We start from the raw sequence: 21,971 nt of genomic DNA, 5'->3' as shown, positions 1-21,971 counted from the left end.
AAAAGCCCTCTCAACACACTGGTCATAAGACTGAAGGATGCTGCTCCTGCAGACCCCCAAGAAGACTTCCAGAGAATGAAATTGGGGTACAGGGTTACTTGTCAGCCTGACCAGATGTAGGGGAATCTAGGAGGCACGCCTCCAGGCTTGGATTATCTAGGTTAGGTTACACACTGGGCGTGCCTATGATCAAGCTAATTGTGGGAGGAAGGCAGCAACACGGGCCGCAGCATTCTCTGGGTTAGTTCCTACCCTGCATTCTAAAGGGTAGGCTAGCTGAGTGCCAGCATGCTTTCATCCTGTCTTCTGACTGTGACCAGGTGTTTCACGATCCTGTTGCCTTGACTTGGCTGCCATAGCAGAGCGCACCCTTGAACCGGAACCAGCATGGCCGGTTCTAAGTAACTTCTGAATTACAGCAACAGGAAGAGAAACTCGGACAAGAAAGCCAATCTGCAAAGATTAGAAGCATATTAATTTGTTCTGTTTCTAGCTGTCTTGTTTGATCCTCTTCTTGGAGAGCTCAGAGAGATCTTTGTTTTGATAATACTTTCATTTTTTATTGGCGTTTAGGGATTTACAGTAAACTTAAACTCATGTGTTCTAATTGGTGTTCTAATTGTTATGAGTCTAACGACACTCAGTTTCCTTTAAAGCCATAAAGAGAAGATTTATTCCTGTTGATGCTTTGACAGGAGAATCCCCCAAAGAAACATGGTAATTTGTAATTGTACTTTACTCCTAGCATTTACTGCACTTGGCCAAGCAGAAAATTGTAGGCGCAGTCACAGGATCTGACAGAGTGATGGCTCTCAACTTGTGTGTCAACGACAGTTTTTTGGGAGAGGTCAAACGACTATTTCACAGACCATCAGAAAACACAAGACATTTACATTACAATTCAAAACAGTAGCAAAAAGTTTTGTTAAGAAGTAGCAACAAAAACAACTTTATTGGGTGGGGGAAGGCTTGCCACAACATGAGGAACTGTACGAAAGAGTGGCGGCAGTAGGAAGGTTGGGAACCACTGTGACAGAATCTGTTGAAACTCCCCTGTCATGTTCCCATAACAAAAGGAAAGATTCTTCCTGAAGCCAAGCTCTCATGCTAAGATAACAGCACAGGGTCTGTTTTATCTTTAAATTCACTTTATTTTATGCCGGAAAATCACAATACACACAACCAAGTCTTGTGTAGAGACTTGGAAAAGAATGTCTCCCCTTTTTCTTTAAATCGAATTTGAGTTTTCTTTTTAAAGCATGAGCTCTTGAAGTTTACTTATGAAGTATTTCCTACAAGCCAAGCACTGTGCTGAGCTTCAGGCAGGGGTGTGTGGGGGAGCAATTCTAAGCAAGTGGTTCCAAAACAACCGTGGGATGGGTGAGCAGACAACTTCGAGAGCACACAGCTGTGGATGGCGGGGTACAGAGCCCGCGGACAGGATGGAAGTGGGGGAGCTGAGACCTGCCTCTTCCCTGTACTCAAACGCTGCATAGCTGCTGACGGGCAGGGGTCCCACACACCCCGCAGCAGGCCCCGCCCTGTAGGCCCGCAACCCCGCCCTCTGGCCCCTCCCCCCGCAGCAGGCCCCGCCCCCGGGCCTCCCCCACCCGCGGCAGGCTGCTTTCACCCACGACTCGCAGCAGGCCCCGCCCCTCAGAGGCAGCCCCGCCCCCAGCGGAGGCCCCGCCCCCTGCCCTCCCGCCGTCAGGGCCCGCCCTCCGGGAGGTGCCTGAGCCGCATCCTCCGCCCCAGGCATGGCGCTGCGCGACGTCGCGGGACTCGCTCTGCTGCTGCTGCCGCTGCTGGCGCCCGGGCTCTCGGCCGGGGACTGCCCGTGCTCCGAGGCTGCGCTCTGCCGGCCGATCCGCCAACGCCGCGACTTCGAGGTCAGCACTCCCTTGCCACCCGTCTGGTCCTCAAGGCCGCGAGAGAAGTCGTGGCGCTCGCAGCAGCCTGAGCCACCCGAGCCTTCCTCTTTTCGGATTCCCTTCGGAGGAGGCAGGAACTCTGGGCGCGAGGCTGGGCCGCTTCCCCGGCCGCTGCCGGCTGGATCCCCGCTCGTGCTCCTGCCACGGCCTCCTGCCGGGAGGGCAGGGCAACCGGTTCTCGGTTGCCAAAAGTTTCAGCCCCCCAAAGTCCGTCCTTTACTCTTGATGCTGAGTAGTTCTTTCGTATGGACGCTCACCCAAAAAAACAAGTATTTGAGTAAATTTTCCTTTAACCCAACTTTATAAAGCTTCTGGCAACGTCACATTCTTAGGAGCGATGCTGAAACCACCTAACTGGAGTTGACAGCGGTAGCTCGACCTGGAGGAAATCAGAGAGGTCAGAGGGTCGAGTCTAAAACATTTGCACAACGAAGGAACAGCTCATGGGTCTATTTATTGAATTTGGTTTTGAGCCATAGATATTTAAATCCCTGTTTAGAAAAAAAACAGTGTTTTTGTAGACTCTGCCTACTGTGAAAACCTAACGTCCTTTAAAAGGAAAAGTTTAGGTCCATTAACGTTTATTTGAGCAATGGTCACTGGCAGCACGCATAGAAAGCTCAGAAGTTAGAATCCCGTGTAGTGGGCCTTTTATGGGCTGAATCCGGAAGAGGAGTAATTGGTTGCCAATGGATAGCGGTTTACATTTTTGTTTATGATTGGCTGGCTGGTTCTGATTGGCTAAGTAGGTCTCTAAGGCACTCAGCTGCTTCAGACTGGAGCTCCTCCCCTGATTAAGATTTTTTTTATAACAATCTGATTTATTGTGGCACTCACTCGATACTTAGTGGGTGACTTAGTATTTGTAAGCAGTTTGAGTTACACACGCACAGAAAGAAAATTATGCTCATTCATCCATTAGTAAATGAGGCCTTTTCTGGCTTTTTGTTCTTTGAACGCGGAAGACTAGATTATACAATCTTCCTCCCCACTGTATATATTTGTGTGTGTGGGGAGATACTGTGCTTTGAGGGTAAACACCATTTGTATTGGTTAGTTTTATGTCAACTTGACACAAGCAAGAGTAGTCAGAGAGAAGGGATCCTCAGTTGAGAAAATGCCTCCAGAAGATCCTGTAGACAAACCTGCAGGGCATTTTCTTAATTAGTGATTGGCATGGTAGAGTGGGAGGGCCTAGCCCATAACGGGCAGGTGGTCCTGGCTTCCCTAAGTAAACAGGCTGGGCAAGCCCCCAGGATCCTCCCTGTTTGAGTTCCTGTCCTGACTTCCTTTAAGGATGAACTGTGATGTGGAATCATAAATTAAATAAATTCTTTCCTCCCCAAGTTGTGTTTCATCCCAGCAATAGTAACCCTAAATAAGACACCACACTCCCCTGTGCCAGACCCAATACACCCTTCCTTTGTATTTTCAAGATTGGGAGTGGTTGCTTTATATCACAGACCCAATACACCCTTCCTTTGTATTTTCAAGATTGGGAGTGGTTGCTTTATATCACAGACCCAATACACCCTTCCTTTGTATTTTCAAGATTGGGAGTGGCTGCTTTATATCACAGGCTCTAGCTGTTTGTTGTTTTCCTTTTAACAAACTGATCTTAATTATGAGAATTAAAACACTGGGCCATTTAGTTTCACATTCTGTGTTCAGTTTATTAGATAGTTGATTCTGAAATGTAAAAGGGAGGATGAGAAAATGAAACGTTGGCCTTTATTACTGTGGTGCTATACACAGCCCTCCCCATCCATGCCCCCTGGTCCCTATTATAGTGCCAGCGCCATGTGCCATCCCTGATTCAAGCACTAATGGCGCCCCAGGTAAACGACAATTCTGTGATCCTCCGAGTGTTGCTTGAGAGCACCACCCATCATTAGTTCTATGTGTTGTGTTCTCTTTAGCATTTCTGTGTGTATCTACCTTCTTTTCAGTTCCAGAATCTTAGAATACATAGTTGCAAAGATGTTGACTCTGTTCCTCATCTACAGATGTTCACTTGTCTGTACGTACATCTTCCTTTTCGTCCTCCAGACTTCCCCTAACTTGCAGTCATCCTGGATTTCTTGCATCACCTGGCTAGCAGATTCCCTTTATATGGTATCACAGGCCCCTGTAGCCTTAATGCTGTTGTAATTAATTTCCTAGTGGACAGTGGTACAGATTAACCTCTGTGCCTCTAGTGCAGAGCACTCCTACATTTTACTGGAATCCATTAAGTATTTAATAAATCCATAAATTGATACCTTGAAGTAAAAGGAACACAATCAGGGAATCTTTTGTGCCTGTGGAATTATCTTTGAGGCAGGGGATGCTGGAGGAACAAATTTGATCATGTGTCTTAGCATTAGGTGATGAGGAATACAAACAAAAGGATACAAAACCATAAATGTGTAAAGCGGATTTCTTCTCGTTTCAACTCTGTCACAGATCTTTGCTTGTTCGGAGGATGAATGTAAAAAAATTAAGCCGTAGTAAAAGTACAAAACCTTAAGTGAACCTCCATGGCTTCAGAAAGGCCATTCCGTCTACGTAGAGGTTCAATGAGATGTAATTTGGTGTTTGAGTGGCTACCTTAGTGTAGATGAGCGACCTTCTTATGCGAGTCCATTACAATAAAGCGGTTTTACTAAAAAAAAGAATGCTTCTGTCCTCTCCCTTCCCCTCAGGATACTAACTTCTCAACAGGGCTGAATTACTGACATGGCTGTTCATCGTGTACCCCAGATTAACCACCCTGTTTCTTTTCTGTACTTCCTCCAAATTCTAGGTATCTGCCACACCAAACATTCACAGTCACTGTGTTCTCGCTGTCTTCAGGGCTCACACAGTTCTTCCAGGTTCACATAGCCGGCACTCCATTAGGTAACCCGAAGGCTCTGTCCACGTGTCCAACACCACAATACCTGACATATGGGGGCGGTTCATGTGTCTGGATGTCAGTATGATAATCGCTGATTAAGTGTTGCCCGCCCCTGCTTTCCTGGTAGGTCTTTGTATTTGATGTTGGACAGAAGACCTGGAAATCTTATGACTGGTCACAGATTACAACTGTGGCAGTTTTTGGAAAATATGACTCAGAACTTATGTGTTACGCTCATTCAAAAGGAGCCAGAGTAGTGCTAAAAGGTATGTTATTAGCAGACACATGTGTCTAGCCAATGGGGGAAAAAACAAAAGTGAATTATTTACTATAGTCATTTTTATGCCTTTCTTTTTATCAAGACCTAAAGTTAATTGTAGATACTGTTAAATCTAGTCCAAAAATAATTTTTAAAAAAAGAATTAAATAAAATGTGATTGCCTAATTGCAGCCTGCTAACTTTTAGTCAGGGTCTACAAGTCCTGCTTCTAATTTTCAGTGATTTTACTCATAATGACCATTTTGAAGATTAGTAAGCAGTGGCTGATACTTGGCAAAATATTTCTCCATTTGGAAAGCAAATTAGAGGCTTATTATTCCAAAAATTACTGTGTGTCTCCAGGCCATTTTGACGGCTCTGGGAGTGGCTTAGTGACGTAAATGGCTTTTAACTATGAAAAGGCATCTGTATAATTATGTCTGTGTCTTCCAAAGGTGATGTCTCCCTGAAGGATATCATTGACCCTACCTTCAGAGCATCGTGGATAGCTCAAAAAGTGAATTTGGCCAAAATACAATATATGGATGGAATTAATATAGACATAGAGCAAGAAGTTGATTGCTCATCACCTGAGTATGGAGCCCTGACAGCTTTGGTTGAGGAAACCACGGAGCACTTCCATCGGGAGATTCAGGGGTCTCAGGTAAGTGAAGTTCACTTTTGTTGTTTCTGGATTTTCATTTTAATAAAATTATATTCATGAAGGTGTGACTTAGGTATCTTAGTTTTATAGCAATGGTGAAAAGAATTTCTGCGTGTATTTCCCAGGACACCTTTTCGGAGTGTTAATATTATTTAAGTTTCTATTCATATCAACACTGGGACTGTTCTGTCTGCTGGCCTGCAGGCTATGGGGCAGCAAGAAGCCAATGGGGCCTCAACTGCAGGCACGGAGGGAGAGGTGGAGTGCTGGGGAGTCGCCTCGCCCTCTGTCTTTACATTATCTGCAAAACACTTGGGGCCCACGAGAGAGAAGGACTAACTCCGTACAGCCAGGCAGAACTGTGACAGCAGGCCTTGACCCTAATGATAGCAGATCTCCGCACAAGGTGTCTTGCCAGACAATGAGTAAGTAGCAAAGGGCCATGTGCCTCCAGGTCAGAGTTGTCAAGCATGCCCATGTATTAAGAGAACCTGGGGTCTGAAAAAAGAATAAACACCTCAACACCTGTGTACACACACTGGAGAGTCCCTTCCAGAAATATGCGCATGGCTCCAAACCTCCAGCACTGAAGAAAAGATTGTCTTAGTTAGGGTTTCTTGTGGTGATATATTGTTTATGATCTAATAAAGACACTGAAAGTCAGAATGCATAGAGGCTGAGCCGTGGTGGCACACACCTTTAATCCCAGGACCCAGGAGACAGGCAGATGGATCTCGGCTACATGAGAGTGAATCAGTCTAAAGGAGAAACAGAGCCCACGCCTTTAGTCCCAGCACTAGAGAGGTATATACACAGGTGCTGGGCAATCTGTATTCAGTCTCCAGCCACAGTCTGAGTGCAGTTAGTCTCCAGCCATGTTGATGATAGAATCTCCCCATAGCCTTGGTAGAGCTGAGCGTTCTGGTGGCTTGGCTGCTTTGCTTTTCTGATCTTCAGCTTGAACCCCAATGTGTCCCTGGGTTTTATTATTCATGCTACAATTTCTATTGCTGTGAAGCAACAGCATGACCATGGCAACTCTTATAGAGGAAAACATTTAATTAGGGCCGCCTTATAGTTTCACAGGTTTAGTTCATTATTATTGTAACAAGATGCATCGTGGCATGCAAGCATTCTGGTGCTGATGAAGAAGCAGCTGAGGGTTCTGCATCCTGGTTCACAGGCAGCAGAGGGAGACTGTCACACTGGGTATAGCTTGAACATATAAGACCTCAAAGCTTACCTCTGCAGTGACACACTTCCTCCAGCAATGGCACACCCACTCCAACAAGGCCACACCTCCTAATAGTGCTACTCCCTATGGGTCAAGCATTCAAACACATGAGTCTATGGGGGCCATTCCTATTCAAACCTCCACACTGGGCAAATTAATGATCCTTGACTCTAAACATTTAAAGTCCTGCTAGATGTGATGGTACATGTTTAATCCCAGTGTTTAATTGATAGAGACAGGAAGACTGGGATTTCAAGGCTAGCCTGAGCTACATAGTGAGATGCTGTCTCAATAAAGCCAAAATATTTAAGCAGGACTCACACACTCCCTGGTATCCATGGAAGTTGTTTCCAGGACTCTGGACATCAGAATCTATAAATGTTAATGTCATGTACAAAATGGCAAAGTATTTGGTATAACCTATGCAAAACTGCCCATATACTGCTGAGTGTTGGTGGTGCACACCTTTAACCCCAGTCTGGTCTACAGAGCGAGTTCCAGGACAGGCTCCAAAACAATACAGAGAAACCCTGTCTCGAAAAACAAAAACAAACAAAAAACTGCCCATATACTTTAAAACATCTTTCTGTTGCTTATAATACCTAATGCAATGTTAATGCTACCTATATAGTTGTTACATCATTATATTGCTGATCCTATAAATAAAAATTTCCACACATGTTCATTATAGACAATTAGCAAATATTTTTACCTATACTTGGTAGAATCAATGAATGCAGAACTCACAATTATATAGAATATGTACAATAAATATATACTGGGTATCTATTATATATACATGTAATATTCATCCAAGATATAACATTGTAAGTACTATAAACCAATGATTTTGAAACTTGCTCCAGGATCACGTGAGGATGCTATTTAAAATTTCCTAACACTAATTTATTGAGTGTGGGATAGAACGTGGGGAACTGTATTTTTACCATGTGCTTTAGGTGATTCTAGCAGAGCTGGATGTCATGAATTTTTGACTCATTAGTAAGCTATATGACACAAGGATGGACATACCTAGTGGGAAGGAGATTTATGGTTTCTATTGGGATGTTGGCACCACTCTTGCATTCAGGAAATGTTTGCTAAATATTTGTAGAATTACTTTTTAAGTTTACATTTATTTAGTCTGTGTATGAATGAGTGTGTGTGTGTGTGTGTGTGTGTGTGTGTGTGTGTGTGTGTGTGTAGGTCAAAGGACAAGTCTGTGAAGTCATTTCTCTTTTTCAATCAGTTCCAGAGAACAAACTCTGGTTTCTGCGCTTGGTGGCAAGTGCCTTTACTCTGAGCCATCTTGCTGGTCCTGAATAAATTAAAAGGAATATTTTAAAAGGTATATATCATTTATACAGGGTTAGTCTTGAAATAATACTTGAGAAGTTCATTATAAAAAAGGAACAGAACAAATGTTAGACCACTCAAAAAGGAGTCATTCACGACATGGCTCAACAGTTCTTAAGCTAGAGATCAGAAAAACAAAAATTCCGGGAAAAAAGAGAGCCTTGAGTGGGATCTGAGCTTCATTGGAATGCAGTCAGCATTGAAGAGCTAGAGGTACCTGCAGAGAGTTCTTTTTATATCCTTGTTCTGAAAGTAGACTCAGATGCTGTGATGGTTTCAATAGGAATGGCCCGATAGACTCATGTGCTTGAATGCTTGTTCAATAGTGCATGGCACTATTAGGAGGTGTGGCCTTGTTGGAGGAAGTATGTCACTGTGGGGGTATGCTCTGAGGTCTTAATATGCTCACGTTATACAGTGTAGTAGACAGTTCACTTCCTCTTGCCTGAGGGTCAAGATGTACAACTCTCAGATACTTCTTCAGCACCATGTCTGCCTGCATGCCGCCATGCTTCCTGCCATGACGACAATGTAAACCTGTGAAACTGTAAGCCAGCCCCAAATAAATGTTTTCCTTTATGAGAGTTGCCATGGTCATTGTGTGTCTTCACAGCAATAGAAACCCTAAGACAGATGCTTTATGTGACTAAGCTGTAAGAGCTCATACTAAAACTCAAGGCTTTGAGTTTTTTGTCTCTAACCACTACTTTCTCAGAAGTGTAAGATAAACTGTGACAGGCAATTCAAGTGAAAATATGCTTAGTATTCAAGATATATGAATAGTAACAGAGTAGACTGGAAATTTAACTCCTTAGAGGCACTCACTCACTTTGTATTACTGCCACACAACTCCCATTTTGTATTAAGAGGCAGTGACAAAATGGATCCAATATGTAAAAATTTTACTTCATAACCATTTGTAGTAGAACTGTTAGTAGTCAATGAATCATAAGGAAAACTTTGAGAAAGTCTGGAAATTCTGCTAAGATAAATTAGAAAATATACAAAGCTTTTATATAGACTCATTATAATTTCTAAGTGTTTACTGGGTGCCTGATTAAGGGGAAAACGTTTGGTGGAATTTTAGAATGCTTTTATACAACAAAACTTTAATATTTAGTTAAAGTAAACATATTTTAAGAGACTCAGCCTTGATGATCACATTCAAAGTACAGGAGAATTTATTACCTGTTTCATTTGGCTATTTCCAGAAACGAAAACCATTTAAGTGATATGTTAAGCGTTTCGAGTTGATGGATGGAGCTCAATTCTCTGACTGCAATATTGGGCCCTCCCTACCATGTCATACAATTATGAATCAGGGACTAACTCAAAATACCATCAGACAGTACCAACAGGTGACCTATGTAGCCCACACAGTAAAGTTTTCTATGTTTGATTTATTTTCATGTGGCTTCACTTAGCTCTTCTTTAAGGGACCACCATTGTGTGTTACTATTAAACTGGCCTCTTTCAGCCAGTGAGTCCCCGGCCCAGCCTCTGAGTACATTTGGATTGAACTTCTTTTTCTTTACAGTGCTGTGCTCCTGGTCCTTGTGTATGCAGATACATGTGTAGGCCAGTCCAATGTAGTAACAAAATATATTTATTAGACCTCTTCTACATGGGTTAGATCACATATGCATACACTGTAAGCATTTCTTTATTCTTGAGTGGAATTAGGCAAGAGAATGTATGATAAAAATCTGATATAATGTACCTTATCATGTTATATTAAATAATAGGGTTTTTTCACAGGTAACCTTTGATGTAGCTTGGTCACCAAAGAACATAGACAAAAGGTGCTATAATTATACTGGAATTGCGGCTGCCTGTGATTTTCTCTTCGTGATGTCTTACGATGAACAAAGTCAGATCTGGTCAGAATGTATTGCAGCAGCCAATGCTCCCTATAATCAGACATTAACTGGTAAGAATACAAGAAATAATCACTTAATCTGTAATATTTATTACAAAACCTCTCATGCTAAAGTACCTTTTAGTTTTTCTAGATTATTTATATACCCCTCTTATATAAACATTTGCTTTACAAATAAAATAAAGTGTATTATAAATCAAATACAATAAAATAAAATAAAAATACATTGGAGAGCTTTAGTATTTACAAAAAATAGAAAATTTCAATTACTTCTTATTATAGCCTCATGGGATAGCTATATTATCACTGATCCTATATGATTCTACTTCAAGCCTAATGCTCTTGTCAGATGGCAAGATATTTTTTCAATATTATAGAAGTTAATGCAGAAATTCTGCTATGACAGGCCTGCACATTCGGAAGTTTATAGCAGCTGTGGCTGCCTCCACAAGACTGCCACAAGATCTACCCAGTCACCATTCTTAGGAGTAGTGATTAGTTTGTTCACATTCTTTGTGTCCTAAACTACAGGCTACTACAGTATAAGAGCAAGGACATTTCTTATCTCCAGCAATCATTAGAAAACATGCAGAATTTTTAAAACATGGAACACTTGAGTTTCTATAAGAAATTTTGAGTATCACTGCCACAAAGTTAAGGATTTATAGAATATTTTGAAGCTTTAGAATCCCAAATATCAAATATATGTCAACTGCTAACACATAAAGCCAGTATGATTTCTTGTAATTTTCATTTCTCCAGTTACATTTTGTGTATTTTGTTTCCATGTCGTCTTTATTGGATACCATCTCTTAAAAAACAAAGCTTAGAAAGCAAGCCATACAGTGACTTCCAGTTCTTAAGTAGATGCTATTTGCACAAATGTACCTGTTTCTACAAACTTAAGATCTGGTGTGGTTGCCCAGCTTCTTTGTACAGATTAACAGATACACAAGCAGAAGAATTACATGTTTTTCTATCCCCGTGTGACTAGGATACAGTGACTACATCAGGATGGGCATTAGCCCTAAGAAACTCGTAATGGGTGTTCCCTGGTACGGTTATGATTACCCCTGCCTGAATCTATCACAGGTAAGAACTACTTGTTTGTTATGGGATATTACTCCATTATATATTTTGTTCTGCTTTGAGTATGTGAAACTTTTTAAAAGTAATTTCTAAAATATATGTTGAAGTAAACTTTGTTTCTTTTTAATTCTTTAATATGGAAGTTTCTGACTGCCATGCATTTTCATTTTATTATCAATTTCATGATTATTCTGTATAGTCAGATTATTTATAGCGTATCTTTTATTTCTAACAGCTTTATCATTTGTCTCACTTGGATTTTTGCATTTCCTTTATGATAACATGGACATGTTTGGACTTCTAGGATGACGTGTGCACCATTGCAAAGATCCCTTTTCGAGGGGCGCCATGCAGTGATGCTGCAGGCCGCCAGGTGCCCTACAAAGTGATCATGGAGCAAGCAAATAGTTCAGTTTCTGGAAGCCAGTGGAATAAAGACCAGCAAGCTCCTTATTATAACTACCAGGTACATTTTCATAAAATAAGCACATTTACTCAAGCTGGGTGGTGGTGCACACCTTCAATCCCAGCACTCAGGAGGCAGAGGCAGGTGGATCTCTGTGAGTTCGAGACCAGCCTGGTCTACAAAGCTACACAGAGAAACTTTGTCTCGAAAAATTAAAAAAATAACATTTACTCCATTAGTTTCCATAACGCTATTTTGTGATTAGATATTTGTTGTTAATAATTTACCAGTTTTACTGCTTATGTGCATAAACCTGTCTTTGTGTCTGTGTAATCAGGAAATTTAGTTGCCTGGGGAAGAATTGAAGTTACATTATGAATGTAATACTCTGCTTGGTCTACTTCCCTTTGAATGTTTTACACATATCATAAACAGGACTTCCTTAATAGTTGACAACTGTGCTAAGGTAGTTTGCTTTTCAAAGGGCTTTGGCCAAAGTAGGTTTTATGTTTGAAAGTCTCCATTTATTTCAAAATAGCTTAACAATTCTGATGAGATCCAGAGAGGTGGGAACAAAAGATTAATAGTAATAGATTAAGATTAACAGATGAGTAATTATAGATTTTTATATTGAAAAATGGCATCTGTCAATTTTATTTTGCAAGTAATACAAATTATAAGGGATTTTAAAAGTTAGAAACAGAAAAACATTATGTAAAAAACATATATGACATGTATACATATATGAATAGCATATATACACATACATGTGTAACACACACATATATATAAGCAATATTACTAGAACTCTTCTAAGAACTGTTAACATTATACATAGACATGTACATACATGTACAAGTATGCATGCATGTGCTATGACCAAATATATTTAGAAAGCACTTGGCAATATCTGTTGGTCTGAAATTTCTATTGTATGGAATTACATTAAAATATTTAATAAGTGTCGCAATACATAAAGCTATTTACTTAACATAGCCTGCTTCAATTCATTCAGAACCAAGCAGGGGAACAGTATTCTATCATTATACTAATCAAAAATTATGTATAATTTAGAAATATCTATGTAAAGATAGTATATGCTCTGTTTTATAATTATTGGCTTAATTTTTCTTTACTAAGTGAGAAGATGCAGAAACATATTTTTTAAAAAATTAACATTTTTGACAATAAATAGATACCATTGACAGAATTGTAACTATTTTTGTATACAACCTGCTTTGATATATATATCCACTTACTTCATAGTTCTTTTATAATGAGATCAGTTAAAATCAACAATTTTAAAGTATGTAATTCCTTGCTACCTTGCTTTTAATTATAGTGACGATGGTATTTACTAGATCTTTTCAACTTATTTCTCTTGTCTGAGTAGGATAGTGTGTCCTTTGAACGTTTCACATTCTCTCCATTCACATCTTCTGATATAACTACTATTTTAGTTTCTCTGAAAGAACACATTTGTTTTTGAGTTAAGTATGTTTATTTCCTAGACACACTTTAAGATTCTGTTATTCGCGTGCATTAGTTGTACATGCCAATGGGATTCAGTATGATTTTCAACACAATACACAACATCTACTGATACAGTCACGGTTGATAGCATTTTCCCTTATAATTTCTTCATGTCTGAAACCCTTATATTCTTACCTCTTATTCATGAGATATTCCTTTCATCTGACTGAGTGTGTGGTGGTATATCCAGAATGTACTGTTTCAGCTCAAATAATTCATGAAACACTTTGGGAGCTTTGGAGGCCATTTAATGGTATTTTAAACAACAATCTATTGTTACTGTTATGTTCCTCATTTTTAGTCACAGTACAAAAGTTTCTGTTGTGTGCTAAGTCATCCAGGGAGTCACCTCCAACAGCCTTCTAGAATCAGTTCTGTCAGACCCAGGAAGGTGGTACTTTCCTCCTCCACCACTATTACCTGCTCATCTGGCCGGTTTATCACAAACAATATCCGTCTCTGAACCCCTAGGTTGGCACACTTCCAGAAACTGTAAAGAATACAAATAAATACACACATAAACACGCAAACAAGCTGGTTTTGTTCTTTTTAACTTGGGTTGCGTATCAGCTACCCAGTGGAATACTAAAACAGTAGATAACAAATATGGATCCTAGCAGTGCCTTACAAGGATCTGATTCAGCATGTTTTATGCAGAGTGAGACGCAGGAATCAGAACTGCTACTTGTGTTTCATGTGTTCTAGACAGGGTCTCGCTGTGTAGCTTAGACTTGCCCGGAACTCATGACCTTGCCTCATCCTTGTGAGTGCCCGGTGCTCATCTCCAGGCCCTTCTAGAGTCTGTAAACGTCAAAGCTCCATGGTCTACAATGATTTAAGTGTACGTCTTAGTTGATAATCATTAGGACAGAAAATATAATCTTAAGACAAGGAAGCTCTTAAACAGAATACATTAGAAGGTTAAAGTGATTATCTTTATTGTTGCTAAAGTACCACAAGATAACATTTAGAAGTACCATGTATATAACCCTGAACTAAGAGAGCAGGAAAGTTATGTGACATAACATTTTCATTATTTCTTTGCATGCATTTTGAGTCCTTGAATTTAAGAATTCTTCCCCTACTGTATTGAACTCTTTAAATTTCCAATTCAATTGTTTTTGTTTAGGATCCTGCTGGCCATTTTCATCAAGTGTGGTATGATAACCCCCAGAGCATTTCACTAAAGGCGGCATACGTCAAAAATTATGGCTTGCGGGGCATTGGCATGTGGAATGCAGACTGTCTTGACTACTCAGAAGATGCTCTAGCCAGACAGCAAACAGAAGAAATGTGGGGAGCTTTACAGCCAAGGCTTTGATAGAGAGAGAAGCATCTGTTGTCAGACTATTATACTTAAAAGAATGAGCTGTTTAAGTGGGTCTAACTTCCTGTATATATTCTGTCAAGCTGACATAACTTATCTATGGTGTACTCAACACATGGGTAAGAAATAAAGAAACTCTTCATTAGAACACAAAAGATATATATATATATACATATAGATAGATGGATAGATATAGATAGATAGGTAGATAGATAGATAGCTCTAACTTTAATATCCAGGAATATAAAAACAAAAAACAAGTCAAACATGCTATTAAATATTCTTCTATGTTTTAATATTATAGTTTAATTAGGAAAATTGCTTTCAAAATTTCATGCTGAATTTTCTCTCCTGGTATTAAAATATACTGTTAAAAATCATTACTGATTTAAAAAAATATGTGTGCCTGGCGGTGGTGGCGCATGCCTTTAATCCCAGCACTCGGGAGGCAGAGGCAGGCAGATCTCTGTGAGTTCGAGGCCAGGCTGGACCAACAGCCTCCAAAAAACCAAAAACCAAAAAAATAAAAATAAAAATAAAAAAATATGCGTAACCAGTAGACAAGAGAAGATAATGGGGTGGGAAATGAATATGATCAAATTATATTATACACATATGTAAGAATATCAGAATGGAGCCCATTATTTTTTACAATTAATACATGCTAATAAAAAATTAACAAGAACTATGTGTATCTTGAAATGGAAATTGTTGGCTTCAAACAGTCTTTATGACCTAGTCTTTGAGAAGCAGTGTATGTGAATTTATTTTCAACAAATGTTAAATTTCGAATCAGGAATTTGGAATCTCTTTATGTTGATTAAAATGATTAGACATGATTTTTCTGCTTCCTGACCTCTTATATTACACACTAATGTGTCATGACATACATTAGAGTCACTTAAACCTTGAAACAGTGTATGACAAAAAAAAGCATGCACACAAACAATATGAGAGACGATAATTTTGAACTGGTAAAGGTACCTGATGAGATTTCTGTGTAAAATTCTTGTAATAATAAGCTGGTGTTGAACTTGATTCTAGTCCCTGTTTATACATCTAGTCACTCATGGCCCTACACTTCCTAACACTCATTTCTTGCCTAGTTTTCTTTTCATGTTCTTCTTCTATATTTGCATTTTGCTTTTAAGCTACATAAGAACATTATTCTCTCTTTTTTCTAAAAGTTTTGTGAAAATAAATTTCTGTTTTGTGAAACTAAATTTCTAATGTAAGGCAGTCTTCGTTCTCTTTCTCAAATCAATTAACAGCAGCCTTACAGGACTGGAGATGGCTTAGCAGTTAAGAGCACTGGCTGCTCTTGCAGAGGTTTTGGGTTCAATTTCCAGCACCCACATGGTAGCTCACAACTCCATTTCCCCAGGGATCTTTAACTCCAGTACCAGGAGATCTGACACACTGTTATGGCACACACATGGTACACAGACATATATGCACATAAAATTAAGTAAAAATAAAATAAATCATAACATTGTATTTATATTACTTCCTGAAAATATACAGATTAAATGTTTGCTGTTGTGGAATAATCTTTTTGTACACTATGATGATGCATTACTCTGATTGGTTTAATAAAAAGCTGAATGGCCAATAGCTAGACAGGATTTCCAGGCAGAGAGGCAGCTGGGAAGAAGGCAAAGACACCAGGGACACTGAGCAAGTAGGATGGGCACTATGGAGATGAGGTAACAAAACGACACGGCAGAAAGTAAATTAATAGAAATGGGATACTTTAAGTTGTAAGAGCTAGTTATAAACAAGCCTAAACTACTGGTCAAGCTTTCATAGCTAATAACAAGTCTCTGTGTCATTACTTGGAAGTGTCTGGCAGGGCAGAGAAAGACTGACTACCATTTGTATCCTGTGAATTTCATATACATAAATCCTATCTTCTTTACAAATGATCCCTTCTAAGCTGGAACAACTGATGCACAACTGTCTGTTTTCTATTTAGATCGTTGTTTATGACAGTAAAATTGTTTACTTCCTCAGAATATGCATAACTTTATTTCTAAAAATCATTTTATATTTCTAAAAATAGTATAAATTAAATTATTAGACACAAAATTGCCACACATGTATATGCAATAGATTTTAATCAAAATATTAACAAATTCTATTTCTAAGCAAATATACTGGTATTTACTAAAACATATGTTTTGCTAATAATTTTGCCATCATACTAGCCTTTAAGTTTATTAAAATAAGAAATTATAAGATATAATACTGTAAAATAGGTAACAGACTCAAATTTTTCTAAATAAACAGTCACTATTTAGATTTATACTGTAACTTGTAATACCCACACAAAAACTAATAATTAAATCTTAAATGTATTCTCTAACTGATACATCATCCTTATGATTTATATAAAACATTGCCAAGCAACACAGTGGCTAATTTTGTTCAAATCATTATCTGAAATTTCAAGAGATAAATTAAGTGAACATACACATTGGAGATCTGAAGGATGTGGCCATTTTCTTGTGTGTCAGCTCAGCTTTCAGCGTCTGTAAATCTGAAACTGCTTGTTTTCTCATCTGTAGAAAGAGGTGCCTTTAAAAAACGCACTGCATCTCAACCTTCTCACAGGATGTCATGTAGGAACTGCCTCATTCACCTTTCATGCCTTCACTCATTAGATTAGTACAGTAAATTCACGTTACACATCTAGGTTAACAGGCATTCTTATCTGGCTAGATGCGCAAGAAATTATGTCTTTTATGAGTATATAAAGGACAGTTGAAATGTCTTAAAATATACAATAAAAGGAACTTTAATTTTTACGTTAGCTTCAAAATCTCAATGTGTAACAAGTAAAACCAGCGCTAACAGGATCCTAAAGTCTCTTTAGGAAATAAATAGATAGTTAAGGTGCAGGATAGGATACACTTGTGCATAAAATGCTTCTATGGGTCTTAAACCTTTGGTTTTCCTCATTTCATATTTAAGGACCAAGAGCATTAGTACAGCTTACAAATTTGTTAAGAACAGAATCTCAGGCTTCCTTGGGTTTATGGAGTCAAATACTGCATTTTGAACCAATTCTCCTGTTAAGATAAATGATTAAACTTTTAGAAACACTACTTATGCTCCACTACCTTGAATAAATAAGATTGCAAAAGACTTGAGCTTGGTTTTCTGCCTCCTATTTCTCAATAGTATTGGTGGCAATGCTTTAGGTGGTTCATTCAGAAATCAATAAATAGTATTGGTTATATGTCACAGGATAGATTGTTTTTTATTGCATACTTAATATTTAACTCGTATTATTAACGTAATCCTTTGTTCTTTTCCTCTTAAATCTGAAGCATCCTAGTCCTGAGCCAGCCTTGAAGGAACTGAAATACACTCAGAACTGCACTGTCCAATGTAGTAGATGGTAGTAAATTTAAATTAACTAAAGGTAAATAAAATTAAAAATTCAGGTCCTTCATTATACAAACTACATTGAAGTGCTTAAAATCCTTAGGTGGTAAGTGGCAACCATATTCAATGGTGAGGTATAAATATCTCTAGAAAGTTCTACTGGTTAGTGCTAATTCTAGAATATGATAATTATTCTGTATCATGACGTTCGTTATTCTGGAAAAAGAGTGATTGGAGAATTTCTGTGATCAGTCTTTCCTATTTCATGTATACATGCTTTAATGAAGGAATATACAGTCTTTTGTTTTCTGTTTAACTCAACAAGAAAGTTTTAAAATTTCAGGGATAGGGTTGTAGCTGTGTGGGGAAGTGCTTGTCAATGGGCTTTATATACCATTTTATAAGGAAGCTAAGAATGCTGGAAATCATCTATGAGACTTCTGTAGAGAAAAGTTCCTACCAAGAAATAAAGCTCATACGAAGGCAGTCTCTGCTCTGAAGGAAACTTAGCACCTAGCAGAAGAGCTACACTTCATATGTATGAAAATAACAACAGCAAACTGACTACCCAAAAAAGCGACAAATCAAGTGTGAGTCAGGGGCTCATGTGGAGATCTGTCAGACTTATGAATGTCTGAAAATGTAGGAAAACTATTTAAAAGTGTTTTTTCTGTTCATATTGTACTGACTCATACAGTCCTTTAACTTTTAATTACTTTAGTACAATTTCCTCACTTTTCCTTACTTTTCTTTGACCTTGTTATAACATGTATTTTTTTTTATAGTATTTACTTTTCTTCCCACATTTCACTCATGTTCCTTAATGTTAAATACTAACCTAAAGAGCCAGTCCTGGCTACCCTTATGATACTGACATTCAAGGTTAAAACACCAAACAGTTTTATTTCAAGATGAATGTTATAATCTGATTAGCATAAATATAGATTACCTTAACTTCTAATATGAGTTTCATTTTATCAGTATCCAATTTCCTCTTAAGTTGGTCAATTGCATGCTGTACTTCAGTGATCTGGATTATAAGGTAATTCTGTGTGAGACATAAAATCATTATTTAGTGTAATATTTGTGTACTTAATAATGGCCTTATGAACACAAATTATGAAGTGATCATGAAAAAATCCAATTCAGAGAACAATCATTGCTTTGGATGTGCTCCTTGTGCTTTAGGGATGAGTTTCTCTTCTGGTCTACCTCTTGTCATTTATTGTCTTTAAAAGCGGAGCCTGGCATCATGGCACACACTTATAATCTCAGTATGGAGGGGTGCTGAGGCAGGAGGACCTCAAGTTTAAGATCAAGCTGGGTAAGATCCTGTCTCAGAAAATAAAATTCATGCTTGTAAAACTGACCATTTATGTAATATTCTTTACACTATGAACTTATGAAGATCTTAGCAAACACTTAGAATTCAGCATAGTATTTTGTTAGCTCGATCAGATTTGGATTATTTAAAATATTTAATAATTAAACTGTTCTATATAAGAAAATATACAAAAAATAAAAATATTTTTCCTAAAAAAAATTTATGCAGTAGTTTTCTTTACTAAAGAAGTTATTTAGGAATTTTATGCTTCCGTGTAGGATGATGGTGGTACACAAGCCTTTAATCCCAGCACTTGGGAGGCCAAGGCAGGCAAATCTGAGTTCAAGGCCAGCCTGGTCTACAGAGTAAATTCTATGACAGCCAGGACTATACAAAGAAATCCTTTCTCAAAATACAGAAAACAAACAACAACAACAAAAAGAATTTTAAACTTCCTTTGTGAAGCAGATTCTCCTGTTAAAACAATAAAATGGTAAGATAAAAGTAACTATGCTAAAATAGTATTGACTATTATGGTAAGTAATTATTTTAGCCTATCTAGATTTTATATTAACTTCATCTAAAGTAGCAAATATTCTGTACTTCATCATGTCTAAAGTGAAGTCATTATCATAATTAACACATTTTAAATCTTTTGGATATGTGAGATCAATCTAACAAAAACCAAACTGTTAGATGACTCCTGGGTTTGTTTATTTTTGCCTATTTAATTATGTGGTAGAATTATACAATAAAGGATACTCTCATCTGTGATGTAAGATTCAAGACTATCTCAAGAAAAAAAATGAGTTGATCAAAATTTCATAAAATTTCAAAGGTTCTTTAGAATATCAGTAATTTTGAGTTCTGTGGGTGCTGTAACTCTCTCCCGAAAGGACTACAGTGAGCTATATTAGCACCTTTGTCTTGCTTATCAGTTACTTATTTCTATCAGTTATTTGTCTCTTTGTAATGCTAACTAGCCTAAGGCAGCCAGCACATTCCTTGGCAACTGTTACTGATTCAGAGTTCTGCCTAGTTAACCTCAACCAGGCTAAAGGAAAGATTTTTATGTTTCATGACTCTTTGTAGTAGGAACTCTAGTAGAAGCTGAATCTAGGGTAAACATTAGAATGAAATAGTTGTTCTTCACTGTATCTAGGGAAAATAGCAGGATGAACAGCTGTCTTCTAGACCTTGAAGAACTCATGGAGAACAGTGGCAGCTTTCTGTTAGCTGTAGAGTCGCTTTTCTGAAGCAGCTTCACAGCCTTCTCCTGACTTTGGTCACAAGACTGTCCTGTACAGCAAACAGTTCACAATAAGGACTAAAGTGGTAAGGGTGGGGTGCTTTCCTTCAAAAGACAGATTAGATCAGGAGCTTTAGTATGAGGAACTTGCTTACCCCAAAACCAACTTTTATGCAACAATCTAAATAAGCGTTTGCACAGCAAGGCTGGAGGATCAGTTCATAGAAACCATTCCTCTCTGCTGCCACTGACTGCCTAAATTACACCTTGGAGTGGCCCTGTTTCCGAACACTGTGGACCAGTTTCTGTCCCGTTAGCCACTGGCAACTCTACTGTTGTTATTAGAAAAAAGCTGTCTCCTGAAGCCAACAATAAAAACACGGGGAAATACCGACAGCACCACGTTCCTAGGAGACATCGTCCCCTGACCTTTGTCTCCTTGTCAGCTCTCCTGCCATAGCACACCAGGGACTCTGGGGAAATACCAACAGCATCAAGTTCCTAGGAGACATCGTCCCCTGACCTTTGTCTCCTTGTCAGCTCTCCTGCCATAGCAGACCAGAGACTCTGGTTTTTACTGTCCAAGCAAATTTTGCTACAGGTAACCCAGAGAATCCTAAATACAATAATACAAGTATAAGCCTGCTTCTCTAGAGGAAGGGGCACAGTTTACAGTACCTTGGAATCTGAGATATTTGCCAGATTTCTTGGTCGCATTTTGATCTCCCTAGCTTCAAGCTGCATGAGGAGTTTTTTATAGTAAAGTTCCAAATCTTCTCGAAGTTTTGTTAAGACTTCTTCCAACGATGCTGTGACTTTCTTGGTGTCAAAGTATTTTTTCTTCCAGCTGTCACAGGCTACAAACAAAACACAAATTAAAAAATTACAGCAGATAGATACTGTTAAAACAGTGGTTCTCAACCTGCAGGCCCTGACTCCTTTAGGTGCTGAATGACCCTTTCACAGAGGCCACCTAGGATGACTGGAAAGCACAGATATTTATATTATGATTCGTAACAGTAGCAAAATTACAGTTACAAGGTAGCAACTAATAATTTTATGGTGGTTGGGGGGGTCACCACATGAGGCACTGTATTAAAGGCTCACAGCATCAGGAAGGTTGAGAACCACTGTGTTAAGGCATTAAAGTTTCAAGATAGAAAGAACTCTAGAGATTAAAAAAATAAATACCAATTTAAAACACTTTCCTTCTCTACTTTTTCTCAGCTCCGCCCTCACAAACTTATCAGTTCCTAAAGCTGAGAGAAATGTTTGCTAGATAAAACCACAGTGTGTTGGTTTGAATAAGAATGGTTCACATAGGCCCATATATTTGAGTGCTTGGTCTGAAGCTATTAAATTACTTTGAGAAGGATTGGGAGGTGTGGTCTTATCTGGATAAGTACTACTGGAAGTAAGGGAAGTAGAGTTTAAAGTTTCAAAAGTCTATGC

General features: G+C 38.6%; 2 protein-coding genes across 4 annotated transcripts in view; one reads left to right on the top strand and one right to left on the bottom strand.

Moving 5' to 3' along the window:
- The first annotated feature begins 1,723 nt into the window (after positions 1 to 1,723).
- On the top strand, positions 1,724 to 15,395 carry Ctbs (chitobiase). Its single transcript, XM_040751631.1, has 7 exons — positions 1,724 to 1,889; positions 4,937 to 5,075; positions 5,524 to 5,732; positions 10,081 to 10,252; positions 11,196 to 11,293; positions 11,595 to 11,756; positions 14,359 to 15,395. Exons 1-7 carry the CDS (start codon positions 1,758 to 1,760, stop codon positions 14,548 to 14,550), a joined length of 1,104 nt encoding a protein of 367 aa, XP_040607565.1. The 5' UTR covers positions 1,724 to 1,757; the 3' UTR covers positions 14,551 to 15,395.
- Positions 9,913 to 21,971, bottom strand: part of Spata1 (spermatogenesis associated 1) — a 40,577-nt gene continuing 28,518 nt past the window's right edge. For 2 of the 3 annotated variants that reach the window (XM_040751628.1, XM_040751630.1), the window contains 4 exons: positions 21,198 to 21,376; positions 18,896 to 18,994; positions 17,030 to 17,117; positions 13,461 to 13,719 (listed from right to left, as the gene is read on the bottom strand). In XM_040751628.1, the coding sequence (XP_040607562.1) occupies positions 13,697 to 13,719; positions 17,030 to 17,117; positions 18,896 to 18,994; positions 21,198 to 21,376 (389 nt within the window). In that variant the 3' untranslated portion in view covers positions 13,461 to 13,696. Of the gene's footprint in view, positions 10,233 to 13,460; positions 13,720 to 17,029; positions 17,118 to 18,895; positions 18,995 to 21,197; positions 21,377 to 21,971 lie in introns of those variants that run through there. The other variant, XM_040751629.1, reaches the window with a different exon arrangement.

Source organism: Mesocricetus auratus, unplaced genomic scaffold, assembly GCF_017639785.1.
Source record: "Mesocricetus auratus isolate SY011 unplaced genomic scaffold, BCM_Maur_2.0 Super-Scaffold_100009, whole genome shotgun sequence".
Lineage (NCBI taxonomy): Eukaryota > Metazoa > Chordata > Mammalia > Rodentia > Cricetidae > Mesocricetus > Mesocricetus auratus.
Note: the sequence above shows the minus strand (reverse complement) of the source record. Positions and strands in the feature narration are given on the sequence as shown.